Source organism: Cryptotermes secundus, unplaced genomic scaffold (genome assembly GCF_002891405.2).
Source record: "Cryptotermes secundus unplaced genomic scaffold, Csec_1.0 scaffold1440, whole genome shotgun sequence".
Taxonomy (NCBI): Eukaryota; Metazoa; Arthropoda; class Insecta; order Blattodea; family Kalotermitidae; genus Cryptotermes; species Cryptotermes secundus.
In genome coordinates, this window is record NW_019733339.1 from 466,566 (window position 1) to 482,996 (window position 16,431).

Sequence of the window (16,431 nt, forward strand, 5' to 3'; positions counted from 1 at the left end):
TGCGTCCGTAAACCCTGCGAAGCTCATATGAGTTCGCTCAGTCCGTCCGTCCTTCCGTCCGTACGAACGCATGAAACAAGTGTCGAGCGCCACTAGACACAGATATAGGAGAAGTTTGATACTGGGGCGTGGGGGGGGGGCGTTAATTTGAATTTATGACGGACGTGTTTCGCGAACACTCTGCGTGAACACCTGAGCGTGTTTCTGCTCACATCTCGAGCGTAACGAGGTCAGTGTACACATCCATCGTAAGGGAAAATGCTTGGAACACAAGCTGAAGAGAAATATGGAACACGTATTCTTTCTTCGGTACAATTTCTCCATAAATATTACCGCTTTCGATAAATTTAAAAGGAAGTTCGATGAGCTTAATCAAAATTCATGTTCCGACCAGAACAGATTCCTGTACGCAGTCATAATTAGGACAGGAGAAACAGAATGAAGTGTTTATGGCGTGTAGACCCCTTAAAAATCACACGTATTTAATTTTATTCAATGCAGTTACCTGTTAGAGTACAGTAAAGCCTCGCTAATCCGGTTACAGTTAATCTGAATGTCGGGTAATTCGGATCGAAATATGCAAATTCTGTTCACAGTTGAGTACGTACTTTAAAAGACACGTGGGATTTAGAAGCAAAAGGACTTCCAGGCTGTGTTGAGGGCACCTGGAGAGACTGAAACCACACAAGAAAATATCCAAGATTGGCTTCAGCTGGGTGAAGGAGACCCTGGATTTCAGCTTCTGACAAAGGAAGAAATTGCTACAGTGATATTTTTTATTTCTTCTCTAAGTTTTATTTTTGTCTTTTATGACTCTCTTCTGCTTCACTAATCTGGGTTAGCGCTTAATCCAGATGACTTCCTCTGCCCCCACAATTAGTCCGGATTAGCGAAAGTTTACTGTACGACTTCGAAACAAATATTAAGCAATTCGTATATTTCTGTCCTCGTTTAGAACGCGCAATAAAGTCAAGCCATATAATGGCGACTGTTTACCCATTCAGCGTTCAGTGTCCGATCTCTAGCCAATGTATCATCACCCAACCGTGAACAGCTGCACGCGAATGTAATGTTTGTTTAATGTGAAGAGAGAGTTCATCGTAGCCGGATCATTCCATTTACAATTACTTTTGTTAAATGTACTGTATGCTTGTATAACCTTGAATAGCTCTCTATCTTCTGGCATATAACGCCGTTAAAAGTCAACCGACGTTTCGGGAGGAACATGTCGCCTCCTCCAAGGCAGAAAGTAGCATTAAGCAGGTTTGCTTTAATCATGTTTCTTGGGAAGAGGTCACGTGTGACGAGGCTGCTGTTTCCAGTCAGGTCCAATAGTTTACGTACTTATAAAATCTGGACCTTTTACTGCAGTGAAGATTCGTGCTGTGACCTTATGCCTTTTCACACGCTGCTGTAATGTGCCGGAGAAGAGCATTGCTTTCTAATTAACTAGACGTGTGGTTTGCAAACAGTGAGTCGTGTTCCCCTGTCTACTTCCGTCACTATGAAAGAACGAGCGGATGACTCTTTTAGATTTGAGATCTGAACACGCGTACAACGGGGTGAAGGAACCTCCGAATCTTTTTCTACATAGCCAAGATTTAGGAGCGGGGTTCAATTTCTAACAGAAACACATGGGTTTGTTTTGTATTTCCATGGTAACTCTAATTAGTGAAAACCACAGATAGTTCGTCCTAGCGTTAAGAGATGTCAGAATAGTTTATATTCTGTGATGTTACGAAATACAGATTATTTCATAGGATAAGAAATCGGCGTTTCTGTGAAAAATAAAAATCTAATTCACAGCGTGGAATGTTCTTCACAACTTTGATTTTTGTCTTGCTTGACAGTGATGCGACCTACCTTACCGACAGTGCCAGCCTTTACGATACTAAGTTCAGTTCGCTCTGCTGGATAGACACATTGGCACGCCTACAAGTTCTTTGTTTTGGTGGAAGTGTATTCATTTCATACTGTGCTGCAAAAAGCAAACATTTCCACAGTGGTAATTAGTTCTGCGTAGAACTCTCCGCTCTTGTCCTAAACGCAGCTGTAACAGACCCACAGCCAGTAAACAGCCCCATCTCATCCCTTATTTGCTCGTAGCAAGTTAACCTTTATAACATTCTACTTTTCCAGTCCCGCCAACGCAGAAAAAAAAAATGCTGAGAATGTAGCAGACGGCAGAGTTTCTGCACTTTCATGTTTTATAATTCAGTTCGTGGGCCCGAACCCTGCGAGAAAGTTACGGGAAGCCTCGTGAGGGCTCCACGCGAGTTCGGAGCTCGTCGGCTCTTGGATCAGGGTTATCGATTAACAGTGGCAGCAGCGTGAAGGGAAGAAAGACGTTTGCACGGCCGTCTTTTATGATTTAACCTCATAACCATCCGAATTCTTTAAATCGCAGTGATAACTATACGTACCGCCTGCTTTTCTATTCAGACCCCCTGCATTTGTGTGTTACGTGTGATTCTTACCATAGCGATTGTCTGCCTAAACAGCGTTGATCGATTTATCGTTTCAATGCAGATGTGTTGTGTTTCCTGTGAGGTACAAACTGAATCCGCAAATGCTCGATGTAGTTGAGTTTCGACATTCATAAAATCGTTCAAATGTATCGAAAATATTATTAATACTCATGAATATAATGGCACTTGATTGAGGGACTATACACGTGGTTAAATAGGTAACCGGATTTGTTGGACACCTACAGAACGTAACTACAAACAACTACGACAGTCTCATTGAGTTACACATTCCAAAGACGCTACAACTACAGCACATATAATGTCTTCTCAGTCTTCACTAGCCGTTTGGTAGCGGTTTCCAACGGCGGACGTTTCCCTTCCTGTGGGTTCCCGAATTGTCCACCGCCTCAGTTACCAGGTTTTTACTTCTCTGCCGCTCTCGACCGACTGAATTCAAAGTTACTTTACGACTGGCGGTTTACCGCCAATTACTATTTCTTGGCGCCAAGCTCGCTGAGGATCACGATCAAATATTTTTCTTAACTAGACCCTTGCATCCATAGTCCTTTTGCACCATGATGTCTGACAGGAAAATGGTCTTTAGACAATTCTACTTATCGCACATATAGCATGTTATTGAAAATTCTTCCATTTTGCACTGTGTACAAGCCTTCTGTAAGTCCAGGCTTTGCAGAGCAGATCATCCTTATCTTACGTATCTTATGCTACAACGGCAGCTTACGTGTAGTCACTTGAACGGTCGTAAGCTTGACCGCTGCCAAGTTTAAGCTTCTTGTATTTTACTGGCTCGATCAAAATAAAAGTTAGAACATGTATACATAAAATAGAACGATAAAAATAATCTACCCCTTGTACACGGCACATAAAATTGTTCGTTGCTCACCCAGAACGTGCATACGAAACGAACTCTGCAAGACAAAGTTTTCAATACAGAGCGGCGGCAGCACAAACAGGGACTGACGTTAGGGTTCCCGTATTTAATGCTAAACTGCAGACTAGAAATCGGTTGCATCCGGAAGTTCCTGTGACCAGCCAACTGGATCAAGGTTTCCTCTGGTTTTCCTGGTCTTATAGAATATGCTGAGTTCGTACCGGAATTTTCACTTGGCAGTGCATGCTACACACACAGCCCTCACAATGTTAATATCAACATTCCATCGCCATGTATCTCCCCAATCCCCAAAATTTAGTATCATAATTTCGGACCTAAAGCCCCTGCCAAACTTTTTTTTTTCCCGTTGTTACAATGAGCTGCACTTCCTTTCGCTTTACCCTTTTCACTTCCCGATACTTCTTACCTTCTCCCGAACCTACCTCTGCCGGCAGGACAAGTGGACACTTACTGTGAACTTCGAGATTTCCCTTCCGTCCTCAAAATACAATAATGTCCCACGCTTCTTTCCCTCTCCCCTTGTTTCCCCCTTCATTGGTACATGTCCAGTTGCATTCCAGTAGCCCCTGCTTTCATTCAGCTAGGCAAACTGCAAAGGAATGTGTTATCGTCCTTGGTTTTGGATATTTTATATAAAAAATATAACCTATTAAAGGGTAAAAGATTACATGGACATGAATGGTTGCTGCTGGGGAAAGTACATATAACAGTTTCACACCCCAATTCTGAGGTTTTGAATTCCGTGTAGGACAGAGTGTTCCGTGTGCCATGGAGTTCGTTGCAAGTGGCAAAATTAATTTCTCATACGCATACAAGGAGAGATATATACAGTCGCCCTTCCTGCCTACGTCACAACATGCAGCAGCTGGTTACTCATGTCTCTGTAGAATGAAACTGTAATGATGCTGCGTGAGATTGTTGTAACGAAACAGCACAACACGTTGCTACTTCTGCCGCTAGGTAGACCTGCAGTCAGCAGTCTCTCTGTCGTTGTAGGTTGTCATTTTCATGACAGGCACTTCTTTGGAAGAGTTCGTATTTATTTTAGATGTTGTGATTGGTTGTGAGTGTACAAGTGGAGCTGGAAGACAGTTGGAAATGAGGTTTCGAATCGCTCCCAATAACTACCGCAACATTTACATGTCGCTTTAACAGCTGTGGCCACTGTACCTATTGGTAGAGCGCGAAGTGAATTTCATGACGTGTTTGGGCGCTATTAGGTCCGTGCTAGGAAACAGGAAAGTTACACTCTTACACATGTAGGTCTGTTGGCTTTACTTTCTCGTCTAATTTTGACGAACTTAAAACACTTCTTCAGCCCCGTGATACTGTGAAATATGAAGTGCCCTTTGTAATTTTGTATGAATGTATATATGTATATATGTATGTATGTATGTATGTATGTATGTGAGTCTCGCTAGCGCCTGAACGGCTGGACGCGCTTTATTCTTATTCGGTTTTAAGAGTTTACTCGTTTCTAAAGGTCGTGGCTTCGATTCCGGATAAGGTAATTGGATTTTTCAGCTGACCTAAACTTTCCAAGCTGCACACTGGTCCGCGATTTGCACACGGCTTTCAACATTCTGTATGTATACGATTATATAACAAAATTGTGCAGGCAGGAAGCAAAAGTCATGCAAAATCATAAGAATGAACATGTTCACGGTATACGACAAGGCGAAAACAGGCATAAAAAATATAAGAGGCTTAAATTTGGCGGTTGTCAGGCTTACGACCGTTCAAGTGACTAAGCTGCCGTTGTAGCATAAGATACGTAAAAAAGTATGATATACTTTGCGAAGTCTATACTGACAGAGGACTTGTATATAGTGCAAAAGCTATATGAGCGAAATGTACATTTGAAGAAAGGCCAAGCATATTCATAAGAGACAACCCTATCTTCTCATCAGAGAGCATGTTACANGTGCAAAAGGAATATTTTTCAACAACATGCTATATGTGTGAAATGTACACTTGAAGAAAGGCCAAGCGTATTCGTGCAAAAGGAATATTTTTCAACAACATGCTATATGTGTGAAATGTACACTTGAAGAAAGGCCAAGCGTATTCATAAGAGACAACCCTATCTTCTCATCAGAGAGCATGTTACATAAGGACTTTTACCGGGAGGATTCAGTTAAAAAAAATCTCTGGTCGTGGCCCTGAAGGGGCTTGACATTAAGACGAACTGATTGACAGTATAAATCTAGCCATAAAGTAACTTTGACTTTGACTTTGATTTTGATGGTCAGTTTCGTACTGGATTCTATGAAGAGAGGACTTGAGCCGGAGGCAGAGGAATAACAATTGTTGGAGCCGTTATCAGGAAACGTTTAGTAACAGACTGAGAAGACTAAACTGTATGCTGTAGTGGACTGTAAAGTGTGGAGACAGTGATAACGTTCTAGTTATTTGTATTTACCATCTATAAGCAGTCAGTAGATCTATTGACCAATCTAAACCCCGTCTGTAGTCACACATACTACACATAATAATCGCAACGAACAGGTACCTAGTCGAAATCAATCGTATCTGAGCTAGTATGTGCAATATCTTTGCACCAATTACCATGCGAGACCTGTTTATAACCCGCAAAATAGGGCCAAAGAAGAGTTGCTGAGACGCACTGCGCAGTTCGTGAATTTTAGTTTAGATCTCTACCCGTAGGTAGAGCTGAATTCCCAAGAGTCAACAAAAGACAAATGACATTGTGCTGGGGGAACTACTTATAAGTGAAACGTCACACACAGTTTGCCTTGCAGTTTAAATCTACTTTTATCAATGGAAACCAGTCACAAATCTACGAATGTTAATGCTTTTCTCGTAGCAGGCCACAAAAACAGGATCTAAATGCCACTGCATCTTTCTTTAGGCCGGTATAGACCCTCAAAACATCGCCTTAGCTTTCTCGGAGAAAGGAACGTGGATATAGAAGTGTTTTCTTGCTTTCACGCATGATGGCTCTGCGTGACGGCTGAAAGGCCCAAACAAAAGCAGGGAATAAAGCGAGGAAGGAGATCTGCAAAGAAAATAATAAAGGAGCATTTTGTAAGGAATCTGTATGCAAGTGGAAAAGGAAGAAAATCTTGTTTTCAAAAGTGGAGCAAACATACATTCCGTATAATAACAAAAGACGAGTCTTTTTAAGTTGTTTTCGTTTTATTCTGTGAGCTGCTTTCTGCGTGAACAGAAGAATATTTTATCAACGTCGTGTTTCTCATTGTTGTGATGTGTGATTTTTATGGTGAAGTTGCATCGAACACAATTGTAACTGAACAAGGGCGGCTTGAACTCAAGTAAATTTTCCTTTTGGTCCCGTGTGACGTTACCACATAGATATTTTTTTATCTTAGATTATCCTTTGCTGTTTGAATTCAGTACAAGAATCACATACAGTGTTAATACTAAGATGGCCGCGCCATAGCTCAGGCGGTTAGTCGCTGGCTTCCCATCGCGGCGGCCCGGGTTCGAGCCCGGGTCTGGTCAAGTGGGATTTGTGGTGGAAAAAGTGGCGCTGGGGCAGGTTTTCTCCGAGTACTTTGGTTTCCCCTGCCAGTCTTCATTGCTTCACAATCATCCTCACCTATCATCTGGGGCTGGTACAATAGGCCAAATTTCCACCGCGGTGGAAAGCCAGCGACTGTCCACTTGAGCTATGGCGCGCCCCTTCTTCAGCCCCACATTATTATACGTTCAAAAACAAGTACAACTTCTGAGTCTTCTATCGATGAATAAAATCTACTGTCTTTTTATAGTTTCTAAATAAAGGTTCTCTAGCGATATTTTTATTTATTTATTTTCATCAACACTACTTGTACCATTAAATTGTCCTTTTATTTGTGTTCTGAGTTTCTTTTCTTTTTGTCTTTCTGGGCTACCTTTTGCTTCACTAATCCGAACTCTCGCTAAATACGAATAACCCCCCCCCCAAATCCGGATTAGCAGGGTTTACTGTATTTTATTGCTGACTGAATGCGCTTGAAATCAACGGGAGGGACATACGGAGAGAGTTCACTCAAATATGTCTTGCGCTGTTCAAGGAGACATGGTTTCAGGCAGGTGTACAGACACATTGCCGCCGTATTGTCTGCACAGCCGTATCGGGTGCCCGCTTGGGTTTTCCTGTTGCTTTTAGGTCAGAGCTGGCCGAACTGGTCTATGTGGGCACCTCCCAGCATGGAGGCTTTGAACCTTGTAATCCTCACATTCCGTGATATTCACATATCCACATCAGAATCTTACCAACGCAGAATAGGCACGATACACTGAAACAGAAACTCTTGGCTTGTTCGTGACGTACTACATAACTGACATGAGTGAAACATATTAAGGTTGGACAATTCGTTACTGTGGTAACCCGAAATTGCGCAACTTCGGAGTTTTCATGTCACCGTTAAGAACTGTTTGCATATACATTGCCTCCTAAAGACCGGAAAGAAGTAACGTCTTGGGCGAGCCCATGGTAGTCTTGACCCCTCAGCCTGTGCAGATGCATCTTATAGGTCCCTGCAGTGCCCAGTCGAGTAAAGCAGCAGTACCCGTTCTACTCCCGGGACCAAATGTAATAGGAAGCTCTCAGCGGACGAGCCAAGTTCAAAGGCAAGACATATGTTATAGGATAATATTAAAATGTGAAACTTTGGACCGCATCCGTGTTGGCCGTGATTTACGTGTGGCGGCCTCTTGTGGGCGTGGCTCCATGAAGGGCGGAGAGATACTTTGGCCAGTTGAGCAGCTGTTAGCTTCAATATAAAGCGCTTGTCGTGGCGGCGGTATGGGAAGTAGAAGGTTGGACCGTTTGGGGTGCGTTGTTGAAATGGAAGTAAGAAAGGCGTTGAGGAGGGTAAACAACAGGAAGCAAGGAAAGCTGAAGAGGTGGCGGTCAAAATGGCTGGAAGAATGATCATTGAGAGCTGAAAGTGAAGTTGTCCATGTTCTTAACTAAGCACTGTGCCATGAAGACGTATGGGGGATTGGATGTATAGATTCGCGTATTCTTGACCTCGGCACTGATTGGAGGTATGTGGTCAGCTTCACGCCTCGGCCTCTTTACCCTCGGGGAAGAGCCCCCTGGTACCTGTTGGATAGGAGGATGGACCGGTATAGACAACGTGGAGAAGAGAAAAATCTTGTTTCTACCGGAATTCAAACTCCGACTCCTCGGTCGTTCAGCTCGTAGCCAGTTGCTGTACCAGTTGAGCTATCCCGGCCTGTGAAAGTGAAGAGACTGAGGAAAATGATGAATATCACACAAAAAGGGAAATCTGTGGTAAAGGCGACCGAAATCATTACACTATTTTCTATTGCTAGTGGGGTGGGACTAAGTCCCTTGTACTGTGGCCACTTCTGGCCTATTGTACCAGCCCCAGATGATAGGTGAGGGTGATTGTGGAGCAATTGGTGGAATGAAGATTGGCAGGGGAAACCGAAGTTCTCGGAGAAAACTTGGCCCAGAGCCACTTTGGCCACCACAAATCCCACTTGACCAGACCTGGGATCGATCCCGAGCCGCCGCGGTGGGAAGCCAGCGACTAACCGCTTGAGCTGTGGCGTGGTCAAATCATTACACTAAGTAAGTAAGTAAGTAAGTAAGTAAGTAAGTAAGTAAGTGGCCGGTCACCGTAGCCGAGCGGTCTAAGGCATGTACTGTCTTCCCTCGCTTGGAAACCGGGATCGTGGTTTCGAATCCCACTCAGGGCATGGATGTTTAGTTTGTGTGTGTGCATTTTTTCTGTTTGTCTAGAGGTAGAGGCCTTGCGACGAGCTGATCACCCGCCCAAGGAGTCCTACCGAATGTGTTAGATCTAGAAAAACCGAAGTGAACGGAGAAGTTCATGGAGGTAGGCCTAGGCCCACTGGGGCTGTAGTGCCAAGGGAAAAAAGTAAGTAAGTAAGTGCCTAATAAAGCAATTTTGTGGCTGTCTTTTCAGGAGTTGGCATTGTACTGATCACCGTGAGCGGGGTGGCGTGGAGGCTAACAGCACACGATGCCCCCTCCTGCCGTATGATGCTTGGACTTGGGGGCGGTGACGAAGGTGGGGCTGAGCCCAACAGAAGATTCGTCCCGCGACTGCCGCCATCTTATGGACGTCCCCACCACCCTTACGCGGGTACGTAACAAACCCTGACATCTTAAGTGCCGACATTTGTAGCGGTCTGGCCGAAACATTTCTGTCGGTACGTCACGCCTCGAGTAGACAACTTTACGGAAGAAAAGTCCCTGTCTGTGTTCAACGGGATCTCTGGGATGGCCAGTTTTTTTTTCCCATTGTGTGTTGAGGATAGAATCTAGGGCGATCTAGAGACTATGTTCATATCACTGTCTGCTGATGACGCAACGTCAGAGATGTTTATATACAGTGTGGTTGTCTTGAACAGCTGATATCTGTTTTCTTACTCCGCCTTTCTAATATACGATTCAGATCTCAGGTTCTTGACCGTTTATTTGTTGTTTATTTAACGACGCTGTCAGCATCTCCAGACTATATAGCGTCAAATGGTACTGTGATAAGTGAATAATGAATTTGTAGAGGATGTGGAAGGACGCAGTAGTGGCCTAATTTGAGGTACTATTCCCACATTTTCTTGGAGACACTGAGGAAAGAGTTGAGTTAGGTTAACCAGTCTCGGGGGCCGAGATTTTAAACCAGGAAATTCAGACCTTCAGGAGACGTAGCCTCTCAACCCCGCCTTTCGTTTGTCAGAAGCCCTGGTTCAAATCCTTACGAGTTTTTTTTTTTTATCTTGGCACAGGCGCCTCCAGGATTCTTAGAGTACCCAGTGGAGAAGAATAAACAAAATGAAATCCGTGGTTTTAGTCCGCAAGCGTACTATACTGACCGCCTCTGTAGTCTAGTGGTCAGAGTTCCTGGCTACAGATCCAGAGGTCCGGGTTCGATTCCCGGCGCTACCAGATTTTCTGAGAAATAGTCGGTCTGGAACGGGGTCCATTCAGCCTCGTCAGGATAATTGAGGGTCTGTTTCATAGAAATAGCGGCTCCAGTCTAGAAAACCGAAATTAACGGCCGTTGGGATTCGTTGCGCTGACCACACAACACGCTCTATCCGCTAAAGTTGGAACTAACTTCGCCGACAAGCGGCGGTCGCTCGGTCGGAGAAGAATAAAAAAAATTGGAAATAAAATTTGATCCTTGGTGTTTGGTATTTGTTATTTGTTGCTGAGGGGAACATTTGGACCTGAGAAGGAGGAAGAGGCAGGAGGATGAACGCATGTGCACAGTGAGAACAGCTTCATAATTTGTAGTTTTGATCTGAGATTAGGGTGATCAAATTGAAAGAGAATGAGATGGGAAGGACCTGCATCACACATTAGCGAAAATAGATATGGGTACAGGGTCCTGGCAGAAAACGTGATGGAAAAGAACCACTAAGAATACCTAGACATATACGTATAGGAGGGTAATATTAAAACAGATCTGGAACTGAGTAGGCAACATCTACCACCATTTCCAACCCCGGTTCAGAGGAGCCTTCTGCCTCCATCTTCAAGTTAAAAGATTGAAGAAACAAGTTCGTCTGAATCATTAGTACCAATCCACCAAACTAGACGGTGTCACATTCCTTAAATTATAATAATGTATCCAGTAAGTATACGTTATAAGCAGTTCAGGGGTGAGTGACTGTATTTTTGCAACTGGAAGTTGTTAAGAAGAAACTTAATAAAGAAGTACCTAACCTCAATAACTCCATTTATACGAAAATACTAAACTTGATAGAATAACAGTGTGCACTAAGTAGTGCTGCTATTGAGAGGATTTTTTTTTCTATTTTTATCATATAAACAAAAAGAATATTTCCTAAGCTGTTTCCTCAGTTTCTTTCGTTCACAACCTGACACACTATAACAGTCAGTGGTTGAGTGATTTGGCCCTGATTACGTAATAATCTCTGACAAACACTTTCAAAGAAATTTTCACAGATGGTTGTTATTTCGATATTGCCACCATTTGCTTCATATTTGTATACATGCATTTTGAAAATATTCCTGTTAATCGATCAGCAGCCGCTCGTTATTCTGAGCGATTGCAAATGTAACAGATGTCTTTGAAGTAAACATTTCCTGCCACTAGGTACAGTTTCTGCAGATAATTCTACCATTCATGTACATATGTGTAAAACATATCACAATTTCAATTAATATATTCATAATCAACAATGTGACATTTTTTGTGGAGGCAGAGGTTGAAGATACAATGCCGACTGAAGTATCGATGCTTGTCAGTGGCTCCTGGCAGTCCTGTGTACAGCTCTGACTGTGCAGTGCAAGTTGGCAGAGCAGCGACAGAATTGGCAAGTTGTATGTAGATAATGTCAGTAGTTGATACATCATGTTGTGCTCTCATGTACAGCAATGATGTACCCAGAGTTCCAGTACCGCCCGCCACCACCTTCATACCAAGCCTCCATGCAGGAGTACCGGCTGAGACTACTCCTGCTAGATCGGCATCCTGGTAGTGTCGCACCGGGGCAGGCCCCTGGTGGTCACGCTGTGTCCCCACCGCCAACATACCGTTCTCATGCAGGCAGCACACTCAGGTTTGTGTCCCATCATCTCAGGTTTCATTCTCAGGGAGCAGTGGTATAGCTATTGAGTTATAGAGCACATCTTTGCTACTTGCTTGTTTAGATCTGTGTCTCTCAACTGCCGGGCCCTCGTCTTGTAAAATTAATTTACTGGGCTGTGGTTTCACAAAGGTTGAGAAACACTGGTTTAGATAATTAGTTAGTATTCTTTTTCACTTAGTGGGGGGTGTAGTCCAGCTGGGTCCACTCGGCATGGCGGCCACTGATTGGCCTATTGTACCTGCCCCGGGTGATTATGATGATGGAGAATTTTGTGGAATGAATATTATAAGGGGAAACCGAAGTACTCGGAGAAAACCCGCCCCAGAGCCACTTTGTCCACCACAAATCCCACTTGACCAGACCCGGGATCGAACCCGGGCCGCCGCGGTGGGAAGCCAGCGACTAACCACTTGAGCTATGGCGCGGCCTTAAGTAGTGAGTTATGTAGTCAATTAAAGAACTGTGTAGGACAGAGATAGGTAGTCAGTCAGGTAGTAAATTCGTTAGCTTTATTTTTGGTGAGCGAAATAATTAATTACGTAGTTACCCACAGTCTTTCATAGTGATGTAATTAATTGATTTTATTGTTTGTTAGATAATTAATTACTTAGCTTCAGTCTTTGTTAGCAACATAATCAGTTGGTTAGCTGTATTCTTTGTGAGCTAGGTAATTAATCAGTTGGCACTGCTCTTAGTTTATTAATTAATTACTTAACTTTAATCTTTCTGAGCTAGATAATTAGTTTGTTATATACTGACATTTAATAAGTTTATTTGGTTTTATTCCTTCTTATGTATGGTAAAAAAAAAAGGTAAAGGTAAATATATCCATGTAACAGCCGTGAAGACCCATAGGGTTGTGAGACTCCGAGGCTCCAACATTTTCTCTAGACAGTCGTCTTGCAGATGGCAGTAAGGTTGTTAGCCTTATTTGCTGGCTGCCCTTTACCACCAAGAAGATTCCTGGTACTCATTTCTGATAGATGCTGAGTCAACCCCAGGGTCATAGTGCAACTGGAAGGATTAGGTCAATTGAAAAAATCCACCTCATCAGGACTCGAACCAGCGACCTTCTAGCAGTAGCATAGTGCCTCAGCCAACTATGCTATCATGTGGCCCTCTTTATGTAGTTAGTAAATTAGTTAGGTAATTACTTAGTCAGTCAGTCAGTCAGTTATTTAACTAGTTACTTAGGTATGGTAATTTGATGGCTAAGCCATTTAGTTAGCTAAGTACCTTAGAAGTTAAGTAGTAAGTTATGTGATTGCCTAGTTAATTAGGTACTCAGTTAATTATACTGATAGCTGGTTATCAGGAGAGTTACTTAGCCAGGTAGATCATGTGTGGCCACAAGTGCAGACACCATAATGTTTCATTCTGTTGTGTTCTAAGGGCTCCCCTTGGTGTGAGGAGAGATCAGCCTCAGTCAGACTACAGTCGACCCCCGAGCTATCGATCTCGGACAAGCTCAACTCGCCCCACGCTGGACCCCAATGGTAACACAGGATGCACCACTGCAGAGCACAGCCGAGACCCATCTTTAAGTCTGAGTGACTCTGGTGGAGGGAGTGGAGTGGTGAATGTGATAAGTGTTATGGGCAGTGGTGAGCTCGAGCCTGAACATCTAGACACCATCAAGTTGGCAGGCCTACCTGCCGATCAGGACGTCCCTCTAAGGATGATGTTGAATAAAGGAAATTGCCATAACAATATGGACAGTGATGGAAAGGAAGGAAACCTAGTGACGATTGTTCAGACTGGTAATGACTCCAGTCCAGTTATTGTGACAGTGTCAGGTTCCACAGTAGGTGGCAGCACTAGTCAGCAGCCTGCCACAGGTATTGTTGATACAGAGATGGAGATATTGGCACACCTGTGATGATTATTTGTTTATGTTTTGCACCCAGCCTGTGGCCAATGGTCCATGTTTTTTATCCATGTAGTGGATTTTAGTTATTGATGAAAAGTTATGGCTGGCCATACACTCTGGCACAGAATAGCACATTACAATGGATTCTGTATGAAACATTCAATTATAGGCTCAAAACTTAATCTCATTTTGTATATTCATCATACACCACTAATGAAAAACGCAGGTATTATCAATTTTAAATAATTTTGGAGATGTACAAGACATGAGGACTTCTCTCAAAGTTGATCTTTCAGATAATGTATAACATGTAAATGGAGAAGTAGAGCACCCTTCCTTTATCTGGGCTATGGTCATCTTCCCTGTCATTATCACAGTATGTAGTGGCTAAAACTGAAGGAGCAACACTCAAATTAAGGATTTAAAGTTTTCTCAAATAATAAAAAACAATTGGGAATGAGGATTCAAATCACAATCACCACAATACTTGCGCATAACATTACCAGCCATGGCTACTACATATATCACTAAAATACAAAATAAATTTCATGATAACTTTGGGTGTTCTCTGTTATGCCTAGGGTAGGAAACAGGAAGTTACATTCTTTTAAGTATTTTACTAGAAGTTCAGCATCTCAGCACCCATGAATGCCAACCTCATAAAGTGTGAAAAGTTTAATTTGCCTCTTTTTAAATTTGTGTTTATTACTGTAAATTAGAAGAGGACTGCCTGGCCTCCATGCTGGTATTACAGAAAGAGAGAGTATACATTGGCCGGTGAATGAAAAATTTGCCAGAAAGCCCCTTGTTGTTGTCGTGGATTTGCAGGAATTGCATTCCCCAGCAACATGAAAAATTTGTTAAAACCATGAATCATTATGTTTGTGGGTTTTCTTTGAGAAACTTGTTTGAAAGAAAGATAGTTATGCATATTTTGAGCTGCACAGTGCAGTTATACCGCAGATGTACCTAGGGTACTTGATGAATGCATGACCATGTGTTCCAAGGTGTTAGGTTTTAGTTACATCTGTGGAGAATCTTAGAACACAGTGTTTGTAGAAACAATGCAGCCATTTTGGAGACTATTAACAATTAACATTTATGGCTGTGTGTACTGCATTACCTGTTTGCAGATGTGGAAGTGAATCTTGAACAACTAAAGCAGGAGACATAAACGGAAGACAAGTGACAGAGACACTTAAAAACACTTAAAGGCTATGTTAGACAAGACCACATTACGAATGAAGATATGAGGAAAACCCTGAAATATTATCACCACAACATAAAATAGACGAACACAGACGAAACTAGTTAAACCATATGCACAAAATGACTGGCAAAAAAAAAAAGCGCACATTCTACAGTGTGAACCAGAGTGATGCCAAGACTGACGAATGCCTTGGTAAAGATGGAATTGATATGTTGGAAGAGACCTGAGTCTTGTGACATGAAGTGAACAAGAAAAAAGATATGATTTTAAAATTAAGAATAAAATCTTTTGGGTTATAAACTTCATAGTGCCCAACAGGAATTTGATTTATTTTTACAGCCTTCATACATAACTTGCTCAAAATATGTAGCAAGTTATGTATTCTGATATTCTGTTTTTTCTCGTTCTCTTTACCTCCTCCTCCCTCTCCTCACTCTCCTTCTGTTCTGATATTTCCGCCTCATGCTGATCACTTAGCGACCCAGCCTCTCCATCTGTCTCTATCTTTCCTAAGCTCCTCTTCCTCAGTTTCCTGTCATGTTGTTCCTTCCTTCAAGTAACAGCTTTCCTACTTATTGTTCCCATCTTGATCTTGGTCTGGACATGTTCATTTTGACTATAATGACCAATAATATAGTCCTAACAAACTGCACTTTCTTATTAATGCCTGACAGCTTCAGTAATACTGGCAGGAAGGTCATAGTTTTTTCCTGTGGAAAGTCCTTTGCATTTATATTTACATAAGTTCAGTACATAAAATATATTTTGTTTGTATTTTAGCCTATGGGCTACACAAGTTGGTATGACTGCAGCAGTTTGCAGTTGACACAAGATGTAAATGTTCAGTGTTTATATATGAGGGGCGTTCAAGTTCTAAGGTCTCCGATTTTTTTTCTCAGGACTGGGAGCAGATAGACACATGCGGTTTAGTTTAAAATACGTGTGCACTCTTTGTGAATGCTTGACAGAGATGGCAGCACTGTACAGCACACAGAACTCTAGAGGTGACGGCGAGACTGAGGAGTGTTTTTGATACTTAAAATGGCGACGTTTTCGTCACAAGAACAGCGAGTAATCATTCGTTTTCTCCACTTGCGTGGCGCTACACGCTTTGAAATTCATCGCCAGTTGAATGAGACATGTGGTGATGGTGTCATGAATATGAAAAATATACGTTCGTGGGTGTGACAGTTCAAAGAAGGCCGAACGTTGTGTGACAACGAACCAAAACAATCTCAGCCTTACACTGACAGCATGTTCGAGCGAGTTGAGAAAGTTGTTTTGGAGGATCACCGATTGAGTGTGGAAAACATAGCCTCCAAAGTTGGCATTTCCGTGGGATCTGTGCACACAATCCTGCATGAAGACCTGCGAATTTGGCAAG

General features: G+C 42.6%; 1 protein-coding gene across 1 annotated transcript in view; it reads left to right on the top strand.

The window, feature by feature from the left end:
* LOC117282603 overlaps positions 1-15,978 on the top strand; it is a 189,038-nt gene extending 173,060 nt beyond the window's left edge. Inside the window, exons 3-5 of the mRNA XM_033752933.1 lie at positions 9,312-9,491; positions 11,751-11,937; positions 13,360-15,978. Coding sequence (XP_033608824.1) covers positions 9,312-9,491; positions 11,751-11,937; positions 13,360-13,846 — 854 coding nt within the window. The 3' untranslated portion in view covers positions 13,847-15,978. The remainder of the gene's footprint in view (positions 1-9,311; positions 9,492-11,750; positions 11,938-13,359) is intronic.
* Positions 15,979-16,431: the final 453 nt, after the last annotated feature.